Raw genomic sequence first — 25,396 nt, 5'->3', positions numbered from 1 at the left:
AAACAGCTGATCATATTTTGTAATGATTTTAAAACAATAAAATGTATTACTAGTAAGAAGTAATGTGGTATATGGTTCCATTTCATGTGACCTGAGTGTTTTAACCAAAATATCACAGATGAGACAAAAATATTCACCTGCCCCTTTAAGGGTGGGAAGTTACCATGGTAGCGTGACTTGAGTCATGTTTGTGCCTGTGAGATTGAGTCCGACTAGAAGCGTAGTCTTCTCTTCCCTAGCAGTTGAAACTCAAACATAGAAAAACAACCTAGCTTGTGAACAAAACAATGTAAATAGCCAAGAAACAAGGACAAAGTCTCATTTCATTTTAGGCCCTGCCCACATGTTAGGCCGATTATGTTTACAGTTACACAATACCATACTATTGCTTTATACCAATGCTTATTGGACTGAGGGGCAACCCCCAGAAAGCGTGAGGTCTTGTGTGACCCTGGCAGGAAATAAAGATAATCAGAACACTGCCATGCTGTACACAGGCAGGCAGGACTGGAGCACAGTGTGTGCCACACAGAGCCTATGACTTCTAGAGACAGAGTGTACCTACAGCAGCCAATGGCAGATCTCCATAAAGCATGCTGCGGAAACTCGATGCTCGACTGCCAATGCCCGGGAAGAGCACTACGGTCTCTCTGCAGAGGAAGAACACTTGAGCCGTGGCTTTGATGAGTGGGCTAGAGCCCTGCTCAGACAGTGACCCCTCTCTGCAAATGTAAAAAGAAGATAGGTAGGGGAAAGGAAACAAACAATATCTCAGGCTATACAGTGCCTTCAGAAAGTATTCATACCCATTGACTTATGTTGCGGTACAGCCTGAATTTAAATTGATTCAATTGTTTTTTTTCTCACCCATCTACACACAGTACTCCATAATGACAAAGTGAAAACATGTTTTTAGAAATGTTTGCTAATTTATTGAAAATGAAATACAGGAATCTAATTTACATCAGACAACCAAGTTTCCTCTAGGATTTTGACTGTGCCTATTGTGGAGTACCTACAATGATCTTGATCCATCCTCAGTTCTATCACAGCCATTAAACTCTAACCGTTTTAAAGTCACCACTGACCTCATGGTGAAATCCCTGGGCGGTTTCCTTCCTCTCCGGCAACGGAGTTAGGAAGGACGCCTGTACAGTGCCTTGCAAAATATTCATCCCTCTTGGAGTTTTTCCTATTTTGTTGCATTACAACCTGTAATTTAAATGGATTTTTATTTGGATTTCATGTAATGGACATACACAAAATAGTCCAAATTGGTGAAGTGAAATGAAAAAAATAACGTGCTTATTTTTTAAAATACATTACAGAAAAGTGGTGCGCGCATATGTATTCACCCCCGTTGCTATGAAGCCCCTAAATAAGATCTGGTGCAACCAATTACCTTAGGAAGTCACATAATTAGTTAAATAAAGTCCACCTGTGTGCAATCTAAGTGTCACATGATCTGTCCACCCCAGTCTGCAACACCACTAAGCAAGGTGCACCACCATGAAGACCAAGGAGCTCTCCAAACAGGTCAGGGACAAAGTTGTGGAGAAGTACAGATCAGGGTTGGGTTATCAAAAAATATCCTAAACTTTGAACATTCCACGGAGCACCATTAAATCCATTATTAAAAAATGGAAAGAATATGGCATCACAACAAACCTGCCAAGAGAGAGCCGCCCACCAAAACTCACGGACCAAGCAAGGAGGGCATTAATCAGAGAGGCAACAAAGAGACCAAATATAACCCTGAAGGAGCCGCAAAGCTCCACAGCGGAGGTTGGAGTATCTGTCCATAGGACCGCTTTAAGCCATACACTCCACAGAGCTGGGCTTTACAGAAGAGAGGCCAGAAAAAAGCAATTGCTAAAAGAAAAAAATAAGCAACCACGTTTGGTGCTCGCCAAATGGCATGTGGGAGACTCCACAAACATATGGAAGAAGGTACTCTGGTCAGATGAGACTAAAATTGAGCTTTTTAGCCATCAAGGAAAACGCAATGTCTGGCGCAAACCCAACACCTCTCATCACCCGAGAACACCATGGTGGTGGCAGCATTATGCTGTGGGGACATTTTTCCATCGGCAGGGACTGGGAAACTGGTCAGAATTGAAGGAATGATGGATAGCGCTAAATACAGGGAAAATCTTTATTTTTTATTATTTTTTTAGGGGGCAGATCAGCTTTAATATTTCAGATAGATTGTAACTTCCATCAATGTAATTGTCTGCATCACTTACAATCCCCCATATGTTTTTTCTCTCGCATATATATATATATATATATATATATATATACACACACACACACAGTGGGGAGAACAAGGATTTGATACACTGCTATTTTGCAGGTTTTCCTACTCACAAAGCATGTAGAGGTCTGTAATTGTTATCATAGGTATACTTCAACTGTGAGAGACGGAATCTAAAACAAAAATCCAGAAAATCACATTGTATGATTTTTAAGTAATTAATTTGCATTTTATTGCATGACATAAGTATTTGATCACCTATCAACCAGTAAGAATTCCGGCTCTCACAGACCTGTTCGTTTTTCTTTAAGAAGCCCTCCTGTTCTCCACTCATTACCTGTATTAACTGCACCTGTTTGAACTCATTACCTGTATAAAAAGACACCTGTCCACACACTCAATCAAACAGACTCCAACCTCTCCACAATGGCCAAGACCAGAGAGCTGTGTAAGGACATCAGGAATAAAATTGTAGACCTGCACAAGGCTGGGATGGGCTACAGGACAATAGGCAAACAGCTTGGTGAGAAGGCAACAACTGTTGGCGCAATTATTAGAAAATGGAAGAACTTCAAGATGACGGTCAATCACCCTCGGTCTGGGGCTCCATGCAAGATCTCACCTCGAGGGGCATCAATGATCATGAGGAAGGTGAGGGATCAGCCCAGAACTACACGGCAGGACCTGGTCAATGATCTGAAGAGAGCTGGGACCACAGTCTCAAAGAAAACCATTAGTAAAACACACTACGCCGTCATGGATTAAAATCCTGCAGCGCACGCAAGGTCCCCCTGCTCAAGCCAGCGCATGTCCAGGCCTGTCTGAAGTTTGGGGCCATGTATCGCGAGATCTTGGCCAACAACCTCCTTCCCTCAGTAAGAGCATTGAAGATGGGTCGTGCCTGGGTCTTCCAGCATGACAACGACCCGAAACACACAGCCAGGGCAACTAAGGAGTGGCTCCGTAAGAAGCATCTCAAGGTCCTGGAGTGGCCTAGCCAGTCTCCAGACCTGAACCCAATAGAACATCTTTGGAGGGAGCTGAAAGTCCGTATTGCCCAGCAACAGCCCCGAAACCTGAAGGATCTGGAGAAGGTCTGTATGGAGGAGTGGGCCAAAATGCCTGCTGCAGTGTGTGCAAACCTGGTCAAGACCTACAGGAAACGTATGATCTCTGTAATTGCAAACAAAGGTTTCTGTACCAAATATTAAGTTCTGCTTTTCTGATGTATCAAATACTTATGTCATGCAATAAAATGCAAATTAATTACTTAAATCATACAATGTGATTTTCTGGATTTTTGTTTTAGATTCCGACTCACAGTTGAAGTGTACCTATGATAAAAATTAGACCTCTACATGCTTTGTAAGTAGGAAAACCTGCAAAATCGGCAGTGTATCAAATACTTGTTCTCCCCACTGTGTGTGTGTATATATCTATATATATATACACACACACACATACACACATATGTATATATACACACACATACAAATCTATATATATACACATCAGAGCATATGAGCGGAGTGGAGCGGTGAGAATCTTAGCTCCTCGCTCACGGAGCTGTTCACCCCTCCGCTCCCCCCGCTCAAAGCCACATCAGGCCAGTCCGCTCATTATCGCTCAACGCAGTTTGCATCGCGCTCCACTCAAATCGCCCCCCGCTCACTCCAAAAAAGGAACAAAATCTGCATGTATTTCACTTTTAGCTTAAACCACAGCCTTACTTTATCTCCCCGAATTTGTTGCATACAGACTCATCTCGGATTATCCATTCTGTCTTGAAACAGGGATCTAACACTGACGCTAAAATGAGATGTTAATCAGTATAGTATATTCCATAGCGAATTGACACGTTGTTTGCCAATGTTTCTGCAAAAGCAGCGATGCCCATTGGAAGTGCAGCGTGAGTGTAATCGGTGAGCAGGGATTTGATTTCTGTGACAGCAGGGAGGATCATCCCCAGGTTCCCCAGCTCCTTCTGCATTTTGTCTGTGAGGTCTGCTAGTGGTGTCAGCACACTGACAAGGTGCGTCAGCTGCCGTACTTGATTCAGGGTGATGTTAGCAACATTAGACTTGAGTTTGTTTTGCCATAACGGATCTTTTTGGAACAACCGGATGAACGACTGAATCATCCGCAGCTGGCTGCTCCATCGAATGGCGCAGGCATTTGTGGGGCGGACACCTAATTGGTCGGTTTCCTCTGTGCTCTTGAGTACACTTTTCACCAGGTGCACGACTTTCACTAACAGCCTATTAATGTTGTTGTGCTTGTTAACTGCGTTTTTGATCGCCAGCTGAAGCATGTGAATGGGGCATCTCAGATGTAAATTTGACAAAGTAAAGTACTGATTTATCATAGTTTCTTGGGGGGGGTGTAGCCCGGTTGAGCTGCGTTGGCTAAGTGTTGCATCCCTTCGCGTTCTCCTTTACTCAGCGGTTCATAGTCCATGAAAATCATTTTTAAAAATGCAACATCCAGCTCTCTTTTTCTCTCCCTTGTTATGGTTGGGCCTTTGCGTGCAGTGAATAAACTTTTGAATTCCTCAACCCTTTTCTCTTGTTGCTGCTGCTGCTGCTCCTCTCGCTCTATAAAATACAAATTCATGGACGACAAAAAATAAATTAAACAGATGGATTCTGGGTCAGGCTTGAGCATAATTCAGACTCATGGTGTGAGCGAGCGAAATTGGAGCGGGACATAGGGCGACGCTCCGTCCTTTTAAAAATGCAGCTCTGCGCTCTGTTCAAAATCCGTCCGCTCACGCTCGCTCCCGCTCCACTCCGCTCATATGCTCTGATATACATACAGTGGGGGAAAAAAGTATTTAGTCAGCCACCAATTGCGCAAGTTCTCCCACTTAAAAAGATGAGGCCTGTAATTTTCATCATAGGTACACGTCAACTATGACAGACAAATTGAGAGAGAAAAAAAACAGAAAATCACATTGTAGGATTTTTAATGAATTTATTTGCAAATTATGGTGGAAAATAAGTATTTGGTCACCTACAAACTAGCAAGATTTCTGGCTCTCACAGACCTGTAACTTCTTCTTTAAGAGGCTCCTCTGTCCTCCACTCGTTACCTGTATTAATGGCACCTGTTTGAACTTGTTATCAGTATAAAAGACACCTGTCCACAACCTCAAACAGTCCCACTCCAAACTCCACTATGGCCAAGACCAAAGAGCTGTCAAAGGACACCAGAAACAAAATTGTAGACCTGCACCAGGCTGGGAAGACTGAATCTGCAATAGGTAAGCAGCTTGGTTTGAAGAAATCAACTGTGGGAGCAATTATTAGGAAATGGAAGACATACAAGACCACTGATAATCTCCCTCGATCTGGGGCTCCACACAAGATCTCACCCCGTGGGGTCAAAATGATCACAAGAACGGTGAGCAAAAATCCCAGAACCACACGGGGGGACCTAGTGAATGACCTGCAGAGAGCTGGGACCAAAGTAACAAAGCCTACCATCAGTAACACACTATGCCGCCAGGGACTCAAATCCTGCAGTGGAAGACGTGTCCCCCTGCTTAAGCCAGTACATGTCCAGGCCCGTCTGAAGTTTGCTAGAGTGCATTTTAATGATCCAGAAGAGGATTGGGAGAATGTCATATGGTCAGATGAAACCAAAATATAACTTTTTGGTAAAAACTCAACTCGTCATGTTTGGAGGACAAAGAATGCTGAGTTGCATCCAAAGAACACCATACCTACTGTGAAGCATGAGGGTGGAAACATCATGCTTTGGGGCTGTTTTTCTGCAAAGGGACCAGGACGACTGATCCGTGTAAAGGAAAGAATGAATGGGGCCATGTATCGTGAGATTTTGAGTGAAAACCTCCTTCCATCAGCAAGGGCATTGAAGATGAAACGTGGCTGGGTCTTTCTGCATGACAATGATCCCAAACACACCGCCCGGCCAACGAATAAGTGGCTTCATAAGAAGCATTTCAAGGTCCTGGAGAGGCCTAGCCAGTCTCCAGATCTCAACCCCATAGAAAATCTTTGGAGGGAGTTGAAAGTCCGTGTTGCCCAGCGACAGCCCCAAAACATCACTGCTCTAGGAGATCTGCATGGAGGAATGGGCCAAAATACCAGCAACAGTGTGTGAAAACCTTGTGAAGACTTACAGAAAACGTTTGACCTGTGTCATTGCCAACAAAGGGTATATAACAAAGTATTGAGAAATGTTTGTTATTGACCAAATACTTATTTTCCACCATAATTTGCAAATAAATTCATTAAAAATCCTCCAATGTGATTTTCTGGATTTTTTTTTCTCATTTTGTCTGTCATAGTTGACGTGTACCTATGATGAAAATTACAGGCCTCTCATCTTTTTAAGTGGGAGAACTTGCACAATTGGTGGCTGACTAAATACTTTTTTCCCCCACTGTATATAAATATGTATGTATATCTATATATATATATATATACACACACACACACACACACACACACACATATATATATACATACATATATATATACACATATATGTGTGAGTGTGTATATATAAATATACACACACACACATATCTACAGTGAGGGAAAAAAGTATTTGATCCCCTGCTGATTTTGTACGTTTGCCCACTGACAAAGACATGATCAGTCTATAATTTTAATGGTAGGTTTATTTGAACAGTGAGACAGAATAACAACAAAAAAATCCAGAAAATCGCATGTCAAAAATTGATTTGCCTTTTAATGAGGGAAATAAGTATTTGACCCCTCTGCAGAACATGACTTAGTACTTGGTGGCAAAACCCTTGTTGGCAATCACAGAGGTCAGACGTTTCTTGTAGTTGGCCACCAGGTTTGCACACATCTCAGGAGGGATTTTGTCCCACTCCTCTTAGCAGATCTTCTCCAAATCATTAAATGTTGAGGCTGACGTTTGGCAACTCGAACCTTCAGCTCCCTCCACAGATTTTCTATGGGATTAAGGTCTGGAGACTGGCTAGGCCACTCCAGGACCTTAATGTGCCTCTTCTTGAACAACTCCTTTGTTGCCTTGGCCGTGTGTTTTAGGTCATTGTCATGCTGGAATACCCATCCACGACCCATTTTCAATGCCGTGGCTGAGGGAAGGAGGTTCTCACCCAAGATTTGACGGTACATGGCCCCGTCCATCGTCCCTTTGATGCGGTGAAGTTGTCCTGTCCCCTTAGCAGAAAAACACCCCCAAAGCATAATGTTTCCACCTCCATGTTTGACGGTGGGGATGGTGTTCTTGGGGTCATAGGCAGCATTCCTCCTCCTCCAAACACGGCGAGATGAGTTGATGCCAAAGAGCTCGATTTTGGTCTCATCTGACGACAACACTTTCACCCAGTTCTCCTCTGAATCATTCAGATGTTCATTGGAAAACTTCAGACGGCCCTGTATATGTGCTTTCTTGAGCAGGGGGTCCTTGCGGGCGCTGCAGGATTTCAGTCCTTCACGGCGTAGTGTGTTACCAATTGTTTTCTTGGTGACTATGGTCCCAGCTGCCTTGAGATCATTAACAAGATCCTCCCGTGTAGTTCTGGGCTGATTCCTCACCGTTCTCATGATCATTGCAACTCCACGAGGTGAGATCTTGCATGGAGACCCAGGCCGAGGGAGATTGACAGTTCTTTTTGTGTTTCTTCCATTTGCGAATAATCGCACCAACTGTTGTCACCTTCTCACCAAGCTGCTTGGCGATGGTCTTGTAGCCCATTCCAGCCTTGTGTAGGTCTACAATCTTGTCCCTGACATCCTTGGAGAGCTATTTGGTCTTGGCCATGGTGGAGAGTATGGAATCTGATTGATTGATTGCTTCTGTGGACAGGTGTCTTTTATACAAGTAACAAACTGAGATTAGGAGCACTCCCTTTAAGAGTGTGCTCCTAATCTCAGTTCGTTACCTGTATAAAAGACACCTGGGAGCCAGAAATCTTTCTGATTGAGAGGGGGTCAAATACTTATTTCCCTCATTAAAATTCAAATCAATTTATAAAAAAATTTACATGCATTTTTCTGGATTTTTTTGTTGTTATTCTGTCTCTCAGTTTACAAATAAACCTACCAATAAAATTATAGACTGATCATTTCTTTGTCAGTGGGCAAACGTACAAAATCAGCAGGGGATCAAATACTTTTTCCCCTCACTGTATACATATATATATATAGATAGTGGGGAGAACAAGTATTTGATACAATGCCGATTTTGCAGGTTTTCCTACTTACAAAGCATGTAGAGGTCTGTAATTTTTATCATAGGTACACTTCAACTGTGAGAGATGGAATCTAAAACAAAAATCCAGAAAATCACAATGTATGATTTTTAAGTAATTTATTTGCATTTTATTGCATGACATAAGTATTTGATACATCAGAAAAGCAGAACTTAATATTTGGTACAGAAACCTTTGTTTGAAATTACAGAGATCATACGTTTCCTGTAGGTCTTGACCAGGTTTGCCCACACTGCAGAAGGGATTTTGGCCCACTCCTCCATACAGACCTTCTCCAGATCCTTCAGGTTTCGGGGCTGTCGCTGGGCAATACAGACTTTCAGCTCCCTCCAAAGATTTTCTATTGGGTTCAGGTCTGGAGACTGGCTAGGCCACTCCAGGACCTTGAGATGCTTCTTACGGAGCCACTCCCTAGTTGCCCTGGCTGTGTGTTTCGGGTCGTTGTCATGCTGGAAGACCCAGCCACGACCCATCTTCAATGCTCTTACTGAGGGAAGGAGGATATCTTGCGATACATGGCCCCCATCCATCCTCCCCTCAATACGGGGCAGTCGTCCTGTCCCCTTTGCAGAAAAGCATCCCCAAAGAATGATGTTTCCACCTCCATGCTTCACGGTTGGGATGGTGTTCTTGGGGTTGTACTCATCCTTCTTCTTCCTCCAAACACGGCGAGTGGAGTTTTGACCAAAAAGCTCTATTTTTGTCTCATCAGACCACATGACCTTCTCCCATTCCTCCTCTGGATCATCCAGATGGTCATTGGCTAACTTCAGACGGGTCTGGACATGCGCTGGCTGGAGCAGGGGGACCTTGCGTGCGCTGCAGGATTTTAATCCATGACGGCGTAGTGTGTTACTAATGGTTTTCTTTGAGACTGTGGTCCCAGCTCTCTTCAGGTCATTGACCAGGTCCTGCCGTGTAGTTCTGGGCTGATCCCTCACCTTCCTCATGATCATTGATGCCCCACGAGGTGAGATCTTGCATGGAGCCCCAGACCGAGGGTGATTGACCGTCATCTTGAAGTTCTTCCATTTTCTAATAATTGCGCCAACAGTTGTTGCCTTCTCACCAAGCTGCTTGCCTATTGTCCTTTAGCCCATCCCAGCCTTGTGCAGGTCTACAATTGTATTCCTGATGTCCTTAAACAGCTCTCTGGTCTTGGCCATTGTGGAGAGGTTGGAGTCTGTTTGATTGAGTGTGTGGACAGGTGTCTTTTATACAGGTAACGAGTTCAAACAGGTGCAGTTAATACAGGTAATGAGTGGAGAACAGGAGGGCTTCTTAAAGAAAAACTAACAGGTCTGTAAGAGCCGGAATTCTTACTGGTTGGTAGGTGATCAAATACTTATGTCATGCAATAAAATGAAAATTAATTACTTAAAAATCATACAATGTGATTTTCTGGATTTTTGTTTTAGATTCCGTCTCTCACAGTTGAAGTGTACCTATGATAAAAATTACAGACCTCTACATGCTTTGTAAGTAGGAAAACCTGCAAAATCGGCAGTGTATCAAATACTTGTTCTCCCCACTGTATAGTGAGGGGGAAAAGTATTTGATCCCCTGCTGATTTTGTACGTTTGCCCACTGACAAAGAAATGATCAGTCTATAATTTTAAATGGTAGGTTTATACATATACATATCTATATATACACATCTATACACATACACACACACATACATATATCCATAGACACATACACATATCCTTTTTGAAATTATATTTCCCTTCATTACTTTCCAACACCACCACCCCTTCCCCAATTGGAGTAAACTAGTGAACAACAACGCTTAGGCCTCTACTTCCAGCCCATACATACTATATACATTTTTTGGACAGTCAAATTCTACAATAATTATATTTTGTTTGTTTTTACTCCTGAACTTCCTCCGATCATTTTCATGATGTCCATCTGGTTTGCTTCTATATGCCATATTTTTCTAACTATACTCTTTAACAAACGCTCTCAACCTATAACCTATATACTTATTATGGACACAGTATGCTTTACATTAGTTATCTTGTTGTTATTAGTCCCATCCTTCAGCACCATTCAACACCTCCCATCTATTTCTTAACACCATCCATATTGGATTTCTATTTGCCATATATTTTTCAACTGTACTGTGATGTTTTACAAAAGTTCTGAACCTTTCTATTCTCATTGTTTCTACAGATCGTAAATTGAAAATAAACATTTTTGCTAAAAGTATTATTATATTATTGATCGATTGACTATGACTTTTCAGATCACCCAGTAGTGCGATCTGCAGGGTTAGCTCCAGGTAAATATTGCAATCCTTCAGCCATTCCTGGACCTGTGTCCAAAAACAAGCTACAAATGGACAGTACCAAAACAAATGATCTAATGATTCTGTCTCGTCGCAGGAAAATCTGCAGAGCTGGGAAGATTATATCCCCCATATAAATAACATTCTATTGGTAGCAAGAATCTTATATAATAATTTAAATTGAAAAATTCTAAGTTTTGAATCCGGCCTTGTTTTGCGTATCAATTCATAAACACTATGCCATGGAATCGGTAGGTCAAAAATCTCTTCCCAACTATTTTGCAATCTATATGGGACGGCTGTTAATCCTTTGGTCCTTAAATGAAACTGGTATACTTTTTTATTTATCACCATTTTCTTTAACCAATTATATTCTTTAATGCAAGGCCGACAGACAAGTTCCTTACTTTTCCCCCTTCCACTTTCCTTTTCCACTTTTGCGGTAATGCTGCAATTATTTGGTTGTAATTTTGGGTATAGCAGACATTTCCATATGTTTTTGTTAGCTGCATGTGCGACATAACTCCACCAGTCCTACCGATAATATCATTTACGAAGATTATACCTTTTTTAAACATTTTGTCAAAAAAAAAAGGTTTTTTATCTATCAGTATATTTGAGTTTAACCACAATATTTGTTGCATTATTTGTTCGGTCGTTTCTGGAGGATTAAATTGAAATTGCAACCAACTTTGTATGGCTTGTTTTTGAAATAGTGATATTTGGGAGATTATTTCCTTTTCAAATAACTGAAAGTGAGAGGTTGTAATCTGAATAAAGGGGAAAAGGCCATTCTTGAACATTGGGTGAGAATCTTAATAATTTGCTAGAGAACCAGTTCGGATTTAAGTATAACTTTTGTATGACTGAAGCTTTTAGTGATAGATCTAATGCTTTAATATTTAATAATTTCTGTCCTCCGAAATCATATTCATTATATAAATAGGCCTGTTTAATTTTGTCTGGCTTGCCGTTCCAAATAAAATTGAATATTTTTTTCTCATATAATAAAATAAAAACTGTTCGCTAGACGTAGGAAAGACCATAAGCAAATAGGTAAACTGGGATAATACTACAGCGTTAATCGGGGTGATTTTTCCACAAATTGACAGGTATTTTCCTTTCCATGGTAGTAAGATCTTTTCTATTTTTGCTAACTTTCTATTAAACTTTATTGGAGTGAGATCATTTATTTCATTTGGGATTTGTACTCCGAGTATATCCATATCACCATCAGACCATTTTATTGGTAAACTACATGGTAATGTACATTTTTTATTTTTTAGTGATCCAATACGTAATATAGTACATTTATCATAATTTGGTTGTAATCCAGAGAGGTTAGAAAATGTATCTAGATCCTGTATGAGGCTGTGGAGGGATTCAAGTTGTGGATTTAAAAGAAAACATGAATCATCAGCATACAATGACACCTTTGTTTTTAAGGCCTGGATTTCTAATCCCTTGATATTATTGTTGGATCTGATTTTAATAGCTAACATCTCGATGGCAATAATAAATAGATATGCCAATAGTGGACAACCTTGTTTCACTCCTCTTGACAATTTAAAACTTTCTGAGAAGTAGCCATTATTTACTATTTTACACCTAGGGTTACTATACATGATTTTAAAACAATTTATAAGAGATAGTCAAAAATTGAAATGCTCCAGGCATTTATATATAAACCCCAGTCGTACTTTATCAAATGCCTTTTTGAAGTCTACTATGAATAGTAGGCCTGGTTTCCCAGATTCTTCATAGTGTTCTATTGTTTCAAGTACTTGCCTTATATTATTCTCCAATGTATCGCCCATGTAAAAAAACCTGTCTGATTATAATTAATAATGTCTGATAATACCTTTTTAATTCTATGCGCTATACATTTTGCTAGAATTTTTGCATCACAACACTGAAGTGTAAGGGGCCTCCAATTTTTTAAATGGACTGGATCTTTATATTTATCACCTGGGTCCTGTTTCAGTAATAGTGAAATCAGACCTTCTTGTTGAATATCAGATAGGCTACCATTTTTATAGGAGTGGTTAAAACGTGCTAATAACGGTCCTGAGTACATCAAAAAAAGGTTTGATATACCTCAACTGGTATGCCATCCAGCCCTGGAGTTTTCCCGGACTTAGTCTTTAATTGCATCCAGAAGTTCCTCCTCTGTAATTTCACCTTCACATGAGTCTTTCTGTATGGCTGTTAATTTTACATTATCAATAGAAAAAAATCTCTACAATTTGCTTCAGTTAGAGGAGATGGAGGCGACTGAAACAAAAACATATGCTTAAAGTACTTTGTTTCCTCCTTCAAAATATAATTTGGTGAATCATGGGTGACTCCGTCATTTGTAACCAGTTTCAATAAATTATTTTTGGTAGCATTCCTATGTTGAAGATAAAAAAATAATTTGGTGCATTTTCCCCCATATTCCATCCAGTTTGCATTATTTTTATAATATATTACACTTGATCTTTCTTGAATAAGTTTCTCCATTTCTTTTTGTTTTTCCTCTAATTTATTCTGAGCCTCTATGTTACAGTTTTTATTGCTATCTATCTGTTCTGTTAGACCTTCTATTTCCTTTGTTATTGTGGACTCTTGATAGATTAATTTGTATTTTAAGAATAATGACTAAAGGATTTCACCGCAAATACAGTATAAATGTGTGAACGGTGTTGAGAGTTATAATGTAGTGTCAACCCACTAACAGAGGGGGAGGAGTTAGAAACTGCTGAGAAAGCATTCCAGGGTGAAGGGGACTAAGAAACTGTTTAAAGGTGGGCGGAGCAAAGTGCCTTTGTGTGTCAAGGGATATAAAAGCTGTATGTATGTTTTTTGGCGCCAGAGCTCTCCATGATTAAAACATACAGATCATTCTTGTTGGTGGCGGACCTTCGTTTAATTCATGATTAAACCAGAGCCTTACACCCTCTGGGAATTATTCAAAGCATTACGTTTGATTAATTAGAGATAGAAATTCTCGTGACAACTCTTTTGACCTAAATTGCATGGCCTCTAAAGGCACATTTAAAGGTGTCCCATACAATAAGGGGATTTGCTGTACCTATGTTATGTCGGCCAAAAACAGTTATAAATTCCTCTGTCCTAGTTAAAAACAAGTTATCATCCAATAGGCTTTGATTACATTCCAATATCCTCGCCCACGTGGAATTATATGATGGTCCGACCGCATTCTGTCCCCTATTAACACTTTTTAAACTTTTGGTGCCAACGAGAATGACATAAGAAAGAAGTCAAGACGACTAGCTTGATTGAGTCTCCGCCATGTATATCTCACTAGATCAGGATATTTAAGCCTCCATATATCTACTAGTTCTAATGTATCCATGACATTCACGATTTCCTTAAGAGCATGAGGGTGATTGTTTGTAGTGTGATTTCCTTTAAAACGGTATTATAATCTCCCACCATAATAATATTCTTGAAATGCTTGCAGAGTTGATAATTTATTACAGTGGGGAAAAAAGTATTTAGTCAGCCACCAATTGTGCAAGTTCTCCCACTTAAAAAGATGAGAGAGGCCTGTAATTTTCATCATAGGTACACGTCAACTATGACAGACAAAATGAGAAGAATTTTTTTTTTGGCCCATTCCTCCATGCAGATCTCCTCTAGAGCAGTGATGTTTTGGGGCTGTCGCTGGGCAACACGGACTTTCAACTCCCTCCAAAGATTTTCTATGGGGTTGAGATCTGGAGACTGGCTAGGCCTCTCCAGGACCTTGAAATGCTTCTTACGAAGCCACTCCTTCGTTGCCCGGGCGGTGTGTTTGGGATCATTGTCATGCTGAAAGACCCAGCCACGTTTCATCTTCAATGCCCTTGCTGATGGAAGGAGGTTTTCACTCAAAATCTCACGATACATGGCCCCATTCATTCTTTCCTTTACACGGATCAGTCGTCCTGGTCCCTTTGCAGAAAAACAGCCCCAAAGAATGATGCATTCTTTGTCCTCCAAACACGACGAGTTGAGTTTTTACCAAAAAGTTCTATTTTGGTTTCATCTGACCATATGACATTCTCCCAATCCTCTTCTGGATCATCCAAATGCACTCTAGCAAACTTCAGACGGGCCTGGACATGTACTGGCTTAAGCAGGGGGACACGTCTTGCACTGCAGGATTTGAGTCCCTGGCGGCGTAGTGTGTTACTGATGATAGGCTTTGTTACTTTGGTCCCAGCTCTCTGCAGGTCATTCACTAGGTCCCCCCGTGTGGTTCTGGGATTTTTGCTCACCGTTCTTGTGATCATTTTGACCCCACGGGGTGAGATCTTGCGTGGAGCCCCAGATCGAGGGAGATTATCAGTGGTCTTGTATGTCTTCCATTTCCTAATAATTGCTCCCACAGCTGATTTCTTCAAACCAAGCTGCTTACCTATTGCAGATTCAGTCTTCCCAGCCTGGTGCAGGTCTACAATTTTGTTTCTGGTGTCCTTTGACAGCTCTTTGGTCTTGGCCATAGTGGAGTTTGGAGTGTGACTGTTTGAGGTTATGGACATGTGTCTTTTATACTGATAACAAGTTCAAACAGGTGCCATTAATACACAGGTAACGAGTGGAGGACAGAGGAGCCTCTTAAAGAAGAAGTTACAGGTCTGTGAGAGCCAGAAATCTTGCTTGTTTGTAGGTGACCAAATACTTATTTTCCACCATAATTTGCAAATAAATTCATTAAAAATCCTGCAATGTGATTTTCTGGATTTTTTCCCTTCAATTTGTCTGTCATAGTTGACGTGTACATATGATGAAAATTACAGGCCTCTCTCATCTTTTTAAGTCGGAGAACTTGCACAATTTGTGGCTGACTAAATACTTTTTTCCCCCACTGTATATATATTGTCAAAGTGTGGATCATCATTATTTGGTCCGTAAAGGTTAATGAGCCATATCTGTTTATGGTCCAATAACATATTTAAAATAATCCATCTACCTTGCGTATCTGTTTGGACAATTTGCACATTTGGATCGAAATTACTGTTAATTAATATCATCACCCCTTTTGAGCAATAAAATGCAAATGCATTACTTAAAAATCATACAATGTGATTTTCTGGATTTTTGTTTTAGATTCCGTCTCTCACAGTTGAAGTGTACTACCTATGATAAAAATGACAGACCTCTACATGCTTTGTAAGTAGGAAAACCTGCAAAATCGGCAGTGTATCAAATACTTGTTCTCCCCACTGTAGCTGTACCATGATATTTGCATTGCTACTAAGTAACCCTCCAATTGTTCTCCACTAATTCCCCCACTAAAGCCCCTCCCCATCCCAAGTTGGGCCGTCATCCCAGTGATCAGCATACCACCCCCGTTCCCCCGAATCCCTAGGCCCCCGGGAGGCCAGGACCCATCCATCGAAAACAGCACACAGTGCCACCCACAAAACAGAAGCAGGTCAACCACCAAAAGCATTTCCAATGCTCTCACCTCATATATATCAAGCAATTATTATTTTAGCAAACAATTATTGTGGTTCATCCTATATTCTCCCTAACATCCTTACCCCCTTGCAACAGATATGGGATAAACATACACGCACATACTCTAACACACTCAACCCCTTTCCTCCACAATCAACCATAAGATCAGATGCCCAACGGTTGTTACATCCCAGAGCCCAACTCAAGAAAGGACCTGATTTACGAACGCATATACAGTTACAGCTGTTTGAGAAAGCATGCAAGATTGAGCAAAAATGGACAACAATGTGAGATTTGATTAATCAATTTTATCTATGTCAAGTCCTAGGTGATGGAGATCAGATCCACCCTCTTCACCTGAAACACAAACACTCTGGTACCCCGTTGTAACCATTTTTCCCAAGCATCTCCGTGCAGTCAGATCTTTGATTATTTTGTGCCACAATAATATTCCCCCTCTCTGATTGTCCGAGTGTGACCCCCTCCCCATGGGTTACTGCAGCCAGTATTGCCACTACCTGGGTGGGGGTAACCCACCGGAATCCCCACCGGCTAGGTACAAGGTCGTCAAGGTTCTCATTAGCAGCTTTGAGAATTTCCTTGTATATTACGCTCTCCCATCAGGGGGCTCTGGCTTTGTAGGACCAACCCTGCCAGGCAGGCCCAGAATCTTGAGGGGGCAGTGCTGCTCAAGTAGGTCTCTGACCGCATTTATTTTTCTGTTTAGGCTGCATATAGGCAACTCACAGCAGGTCCATAAAACAGATGGGGACTTCTCTTTGGTGTATGGGTCACTCAGGTGGGTGTCTAGGATATAGGGTTGGGGATCGTTCCATCATGATAGGACAATAAAAAAATAGATTAGATGTATACTATATTTTAAAATGTATATCCCTCATCTGCACAAAATTGAAAGCTCTCTCTCACAACCCCTGCTCACAGACACACGTTGGTTCTGGGATAAGCAACCATTTCCTTTCTCACTCACTTAACGCCACACTTCTTCAAACACAAAAACGCACACCACACCTTCCATCCACACATACCCACATACTGTGCCTTCTATAATAATAATATGCCATTTAGCAGACGCTTTTATCCAAAGCGACTTACAGCCATGTGTGCATACATTTTTACGTATGGGTGGTCCCGGGGATCGAACCCACTACCCTGGCGTTACAAGCGCCATGCTCTACCAATTGAGCTACAGAGGACCACTATGTCTTCTGTTCACTATGTTTTTATCTCCACTATGTTGATTGAGTACTAATTAGTTGTATTTGAAGATGTATTATTTTGCTTGTTATTTTTTCTTATAATACCGTTTTATCCTTTTATAAAATACTAAACATACTCTAAAATGTTCTTTATTATTACAATCCCTACCATGGCTAGTATTGGGTGCTCCATTATTCGACTCCTCTATTAGAACTTTCAGAATAGCCATGGAGTAGTCTGTGTCGCGGTACATTTGGTTGTCAATATACAGTTTATCGACAACGAGAGCAACACGCTTCCCTTTTAATCTATTTTCCTTGAAGATTGGGTACAGAACTTTGCACCGTTCTGCAATCTCCCTCGGGAACTGATCATTCATTCCTATTTTGGTGCCAGCAAGTCTTTTACCTAGGCTTTTAACCATTACTTTATCCTTCAAAAAAGCAAATTTGGCAACGATTGGACGCTCATATCTCTGTCCTCTTTGTCCGAAACGGTGTACACGTTCGAGTTGGATTTTATCAACAGCCTCGAGTGGGATTTGAAGCACTGTTAGCAAGAAGTCCTTCACAATAGTCTCAGTTACCTCTCCCTCTTTTTCCTTTTTACCCGTAAGTACTACATTTTCTCTCATCGATCTAGTTTGCATGTCTAGTAAGGCTTCTCTCAGAAAGTTGTTCTCCTTTTTAAGTTCCTTAACGTCCGTTTCTATCTTAGCGACTGTCTCAGTTTTTTTGTATCCTTCTCCATTATCGCAGCGTTTCCGTCAATCATTTCAAGACTTACCTTCAACTCCTTTACATCATTACTGACCAACTCTAGTATGCCCAGTTTGTCATTTATCAACTTCAACAGGTCGCTTTCCACACTTACCAGTCCCAGTGGTGAAAAGCATAATTATCTGTATCAGTCAACGAGTCGCGTTCTCTTGGAGATTGATTCTCCTCGTTTATCTTCCGTCATGTTTGGGTGTTGAGTGTTGTTGTAATATTTGTCGATACATTTCTCTAGCCTTATAATTTGTTTTGTGTTATTATCCAGATTGAATGTTATTACCCTCGAATATATGAAGTGCTAATATTTAGTCTAACTTACTGATATTGAATATTATGTTTTATCTTGAGGTGATTTTTACCGCTGTGTATTCAATACGCCATCTTGTCTACCGGAAGCCAATTGTCTACAGGGAAATTCTTGAGGGAAACCTGTTTCAGTCTTCCTGAGATTTGAGACTGGGACAGAGTTTCACCTTCCAGCAGGACAATAACCCTAAGCATACTGCTAAAGCAACACTTGAGTGGTTTAAGGGGAAACATTTAAATGTCTTGGAATGGCCTAGTCAAAGCCCAGACCTCAATCCAATTGAGAATCTGTGGTATGACTTGAAGATTGCTGTACACCAGCGGAACCCATTCAACTTGAAGGAGCTGGAGCAGTTTTGCATTGAAGAATGGGAAAAAATCCCAGTGGCTAGATGTGCCAAGCTTATAGAGACTTGCAGCTGTAATTGCTGCAAAAGGTGGCTCTACAAAGTACTGACTTTGGGGGGGGGGGGGGGGGGGGGGGGGGAACAGAGATGAGGTAGTCATATTTCAAAATCATGCTAAACACTATTGTTGCAAACAGAGTGAGTCCATGCAACTTGTTTTGAAAATGTTTACTCCAGAACTTTAGGCTTGCCATAAGAAAGGGCTTGAATACTTGACAAGACATTTCAGCTAAAAATGTTGTAAAACATAATTCCACTTTTACATTATGGGGTACCAGTGACAAAAAATTGAAATGTAATTCAGTTTAAATTCAGGCTGTAACACAACAAAATGTGGAAAAGTCAAGGGGTGTGAATACTTTGTGAAGGCACTCGATTGTAGAAATGTCATGTCTATGTGGGGGACCATGGTGCTCAGGTAGTTTGAATGAGCAGGACTCACACCAGCTGGCCTTCCATACATGTGTGGAAGCATCAAGTCTAATTAGTGCTCAGCTAGTCTGCAGCCCTGATTATCACGACTCGACATAATCAAATTAACATTTTAAATGCGCACCGCAAGAACACTTGGTGTGTCTATAAAAAAAAAAACATTCTGTTAACTGTTCCCTCTAAACCCCATTAAGCAAGGAAAGATTAATACTACTCAGTCTCTGGGGGAAAAAGAGAACACGCATGACAGAGGTGGGTTGGGGGCAGGGGGGTTACCACCACCATTACAACACCACATTGGAATTCGTTCAGGTCTGTTGAGTGGCCAGGACCGCTGAACCCAGCCTCCTGCTGTGGCTGGGGGCAGTGTATAAGTGCACTTCCTCAAAGAGGAGGCAGCAAGGAGGGGAGGGAGGAAAAGGTAAGAGAGCAGTCTCTGCAAAGATCCCCACTAAGCAGACAGCCCCTGTCTGATCCATTTGCACACACATTGGGGCTGGATGACTCGCCTGAGCTGGCGAGAGAGAAGGGTTACGTAAGAGAGTGGCGCACTGGTGCCTCGTCTCCTCCCACCCCTCGGCCCTTAGGTCAGGGGGGCTGCATAGGCACATACCACCAGCTCCTCCAACCCCCCTCCTCTCTCTATAGTCTGGATCGACCCCAGCTGCTGCACTATCCGCCTTGCACATTCCTCTGTGCCAAAGGGGGCTACAGGGGGAATGGCCTGCGGGGGGGGGGGGCAGTTTGGCTCTGAGTGGCCCAGCCCCTCCAAGGGATTGTCCCCTTTCAGGAGGCCTAACGACAGGAGGGGTGGGGGGTGGGGGGGTGTCTCCTCTCTCAACAGTGGCTAGAGCTGGTAGAGAACAGTATCCTGTTTCAGAGCAGAGCAAAAGAGACCAGAGACTGCCTGGCCCATGTGTAGCGCTGCTGAATCTTTGATATTCAAAATCTAGAAAACCTGAAATCAGGTACTACTACAGCAACTAATGGTATGCCTTTGTATACAGTGCATTCGGAAACTGTTCAGACCCCTAGATTTTTCCACTTTGTTACGTTACAGCCTTATTCTAAAATGGATCCCAAAAAAAATCTCTGCAATCTACACACAATACCCCATAATGACAAAGTGAAAACAGGTTTTAGAAATTTTACAAAACAGAAATACCTTATTTACATGAGTATTCAGACCCTTTGCTATGAGACTCGAAATTGAGTTCAGGTGCATTCTGTTTCCATTTATCATCCTTGAGATGTTTCTACAACTTGATTAGAGTCCACCTGTAGTAAATTCAATTGATTGGACATGATTTGGAAAGGCACACAACGGTCTATATAAGGTCCCACAGTTGACTGCATGTCAGAGCAAAAACCAAGCCATGAGGTCGAAGGAATTGTCCGTAGAGCTCCGAGACAGGATTGTGTCAAGGCACAGATCTGGGGAAGGGTACCAAAAAATGTCTGCAGCATTGAAGGTCCCCAAGAACACAGCAGCCTCCATCATTCTTAAATGGAAAAAGTTTGGAACCACCAAGACTTTTCCTATAGCTGGCCACCCGGCCAAACTGAGCAATTGTGGGGAGAAGGGCCTTGGTCAGGGAGGTGACCAAGAATCTGATGGTCACTCTGACAGAGCTCCAGAGTTCCTCTGTGGAGATGGGAGAAACTTCCAGAAGGACAACCATCTCTGCAGCACTCCACCAATCAGGCCTTTATGGTAGAGTGGCCAGGCAGAAGCCACTCCTCAGTAAAAGGCACAAGACAACCCGCTTGGAGTTTGCCAAAAGCCACCTAAAGGACTCCCGACCATGAGAAACAAGATTCTCTGGTCTGATGAAACCAAGATTGAACTCTTTGGCCTGAATGCCAAGCGTCACGTCTGGAGGAAACCAGGCACCGCTCATCACTTGGCCAATACCACCCCTACGGTGAAGCATGGTGGTGGAAGCACCATGCTGTGGGGATGTTTTTCAGCGGCAGGGACTGAGAAACTAGTCAGGATTGAGGGAAAGATGAACGGAGCAAAGTAAAGAGAGATCCTTGATGAAAACCTGCTCAGGACCTCAGACTGGGGTGAAGGTTCACCTTCCAACAGGACAACAACCCTAAGCACACAGCCAAGTCAACGCAGGAAGATGGCTTCGGGACAAGTCTCTGAAAGTCCTTGAGTGGTCCAGCCAGACCCGGACTTGAACCCAATCGAACTTCCCTGGAGAGACCTGAAAATAGCTGTGCAGCGACGCTCCCATCCAACTTGACAGAGCTTAAGAGGATCTGCAGAGAAGAATGGGAGACCTCCCAAATACAGGTGTGCCAAGCTTGTAGCGTCATACCCAGGAAGACTCGATGCTGAGTACCGAGTAAAGGGTCTGAATACTTATGTAAATGTGATTGTATAAAAAATAAATAAACTTTTGATAACATTTCCAAAAACCAGTTTTTGCTTCGTCATTATGGGGTATTGTGTGTAGATTGAAAAGGGGAAAAAACTATATAATCAATTTTAGAATAAGGCTGTAACGTAACAAAATATCCAGCAACTTCGCATAGCCATTGAAGAGGAGTGGGACAACATTTCACAATCAACAGCCTGATCAACTCTATGCGAAGGAGATGCGTCGCGCTGCATGAGGCAAATGGTGGTCACAGCAGATACTGTTTTTCTGATCAACGCCCCCACCTTTTTTCTTTACGGTATCTGTGATCAACAGATGCATATCTGTATTCCCAGTCATGTGAAATCCATAGATTAGGGCCTAATGAATTTATTTCACTTGACTGATTTTGTGATTGATGTTTTTCCTTTCAAGTGACAACTACCAGAATTCAGTGGCTACAGCCCTACAATCAATGAAAACATAGCTAAATACCAATACCACAGAGTTACCAAACCCAGAGGTACAACATCGCAAGACTTCCGGGAACGCTTGTGAAACAGACCAGGCCGGGGTTGTAGAAGTCAATGAGAGAAGTTCAAATTCTTCCTTAGTTCTTCATTTTCACAAAGTCTAAAGCAACAACCTAGATTTGAGCCAATGTATAAAGTAGTTGAACACTTTATTACTCCAATCTCATGAAAGTGACAAACTGCCATGTTCCCATTTTCGGCAACAACAAATGTATATTGACGGAGTGCCTGATTTGAGGGCCTGCACATGCGCAGTTCGGTGCGAGACGACCGTTAGACCCGATGACGTGTTTCTACGCTTGAGCTTAGCTAGCCAACGTCGCCATGATATCGCCAACAAGTGTGATCGGGGATTTCTATTGGAGAAGCAGTTTTAGCCTATCTTCATACTGTACTGTCTTTGCCAATACCTTGAAAATGTGTCCTATGTTGTTTTCCAGCTGGCTAGCATGAGGCAGCTCAGTCTTCTGAGCCTAGGGAATTTTGTTGTTGGAATCAGTGCAGTTTGTCCTCCTTTCCCTACAGTAACAGTTTTTCCAATTAAAAAATATTGTCTTTATGGTGCTCCTACATTTTATGTGGTGCTTACATTCATGTTTTTTCCTCAAAATTAAGAATTCAGCTTTCTGAGTATCTTTGTAGGGTGCGGGACCTTGACTGTTTATACCGATCTAAAACGACACAAATCTGCAATGCTTTAGGCGAGAAACAAGCAGTAAAATGCCAGAGAAAAACGTGACTGATGCACATGGGAATATCTTTGGTTTGTCTCCGACATTCAGAAGCTGAGCTACGACCTTCTAAAGTCGAGGAGTCAAAGAAATTAGACTTGTTGTGTGACTGTCGCTATCAATTGATCTAATCACTTTCTGTAAAATACAATGTTTAATTAAATTGAGGGTTCATATAAATTATCATAAAACATTTGGTAGCAGAATAACATTTGGGGAAATTGGGTCTAGACTTTATTGTCCTTATCCATTATTATGATTATATAGCCTACCTAAAAGATGTCATGAGTATTTTTAAACTATATAGAATTGCAGGAAATGCGCTTCAAAACAACAATGTTCCTAATATAGAGGAACTCTAAAAACAATAATAAAGGGGGCGGCGTGGGCGTGACATTTTTCAAATGTGAAAAACGTGCCCTGCGGAACAAAGGTTGGGAGCCCCTGCATGGAAGAGATCCATATTACAGCAATCTTAACTATAGCTACACCTATATTTGACTATAGCATTACAACAGTGTTCCTCTATTGTAGAAGCATTTAAACCCCACTAAAGTATAATGAATGATTAGTACAACAGTTCATTGATTGGGACACCATTGTAAGCCAGAAGCCAAGTAACTAACCCAAGCGTGCCATGTCAAAACCTGTAACATTGTAACCATCTTTGTCTATGTTAGCTAGTTAGTACGTGTTATCCAACTTCCACTACTTATAAAAATTAAACGACAATGAGACATAACAGCTCGTTAGCGAAGGTACTGACTGGCTAGCTGAAACATGTTGCACTGCCTGACTTGGGATAATGTAATGCGCTAGTATTAATGCGCTAACATTACCAACCACACCCACTCGGTTAGCCAGGGACTGCGTTCTTTCCACGGTTAAGCTATTAAGATAGCTCTCGCTATCTAGCTAGATAAAACATTATACAAAACTGTTAGCTTGTTGCGTTTGTAATGTTCGCTTGCTAGCCAAAATAGCTCTGACGTTAGCTATCTAAATAACGAAACGGCACTGGTAGGTAGCTAATATTAGTCAAGGCAACAGTTAGCTAACTGGCGTCTATAATAGAAAACGAATAGCAAATAGTTACCCAATTTACAGTACAAGCTAGCTACATGTGTTGCAGAAAACCCGAAACCCAACCCACAAAGCTCTGTCGTCGCAAATGGGTGTACACACACTTGCTAGAAAGTTAGCTAGCATCCAGACCAGCTAACTAACAAGATTACTAAGCAGTAGTTATTTATATTTCTAGTATACTGTCAAAATAACTATTTAATCATAAATAAGCCAATTATTTTAGTTAGCTAGTGAACAAACGATTAGCTCGCGGTAACTCATCACTATGGTAGCTAAAGTTATAGTTAGCTAACGTTACCTTTATTGCAATTTATAAAACAGACTAGCCGCCATTGTACCACAGCTTTCAGCTAACGTTAGCTGGCAGGCTATAGCTTACTAGTTAGCAATATTATATACCTCGAATAGTTAGTCAACGTTAGCTAACTAGTTAGCTAGTTGTATATCCATTGAGGACCAACAACAACGGCTTCGGCACTACCAGCAGAAATAACCAACGGATTTCAAGAAAGTAACTAACTATAGCATATACTGAATCACACATGCTAACGATGAATTCCCTAAAACCCAGTCATACACATGTTCAACGTTATTGCTATCTAACATTATTCAGTCAAACCACTTCTCTAAACGTTAAATGACTAATTGGGAAACACTCTTCTCCGCCATTTTGTCTCTACTACGATCTCTCACTAACCATCTTCAAACCACCTCACCCTCCTCGAAGTCCCCCGCTAGAGGGAGGGTGGGGGGAAGAGGGGACAAGCGAATGAGACTGAGGCATACTCCGCATTGACGGTATATCTCAGCCCTTACCATCATATCTCTCGGCTTGTTCGGCGAGTTTGGCCTGGTATACTAAATGCTCTCGATCTGCCATGGTGTTCGGGGTCGGGCTGTCGATGATGTGCCGAGGGAGAGAGGCTCGAACGTGGGTGTCTGTCTTAGTCGGCGGTTCCTAGAGGAGCAACGGCAGCGTTCCCACTCTCTAGCTACCGGTGGCAGCAGCACTGGTGTAAAGATGGCGTCGTAACTCCATCCGGGAAACCAATGCAATCCATGACGCCACCCCTCCCCACCTTTTTTGCCTCAATTTACATATCTTTATGATGTCTGTGTCATCCAGAAATCTATTGAAAGATAATGGCAAACACAGACTGCTATTAAAAAGATTTTGTTATAATATAATCCATTCAGCATGACAGTAGTGTGCATAGTTCACACACCAGTCATTCACAATTTTGTATTTGGCTCTGGTTTACACCTTTGACTAGTGATGGGGAAACGAAGCTTCCTGAA

The 25,396-nt window shown here is 41.7% G+C and overlaps 1 protein-coding gene across 2 annotated transcripts in view; it reads right to left on the bottom strand.

The window, feature by feature from the left end:
• The window catches only part of LOC311142855 (14-3-3 protein epsilon), a 40,758-nt gene extending 15,614 nt beyond the window's left edge, over window positions 1–25,144 (bottom strand). The window contains exon 1 of one of the 2 annotated variants that reach the window (XM_084178553.1): window positions 24,914–25,144. In XM_084178553.1, coding sequence (XP_084034679.1) covers window positions 24,914–24,977 — 64 coding nt within the window. In that variant the 5' untranslated portion in view covers window positions 24,978–25,144. Of the gene's footprint in view, window positions 1–137; window positions 225–24,913 lie in introns of those variants that run through there. The other variant, XM_084178554.1, reaches the window with a different exon arrangement.
• Between the last annotated feature and the right edge of the window lie 252 nt (window positions 25,145–25,396).

The sequence above is a fragment of the Coregonus lavaretus genome (genome assembly GCF_964263955.1).
Source record: "Coregonus lavaretus genome assembly, chromosome: 15".
NCBI lineage: Eukaryota > Metazoa > Chordata > Actinopteri > Salmoniformes > Salmonidae > Coregonus > Coregonus lavaretus.
Note: the sequence above shows the minus strand (reverse complement) of the source record. Positions and strands in the feature narration are given on the sequence as shown.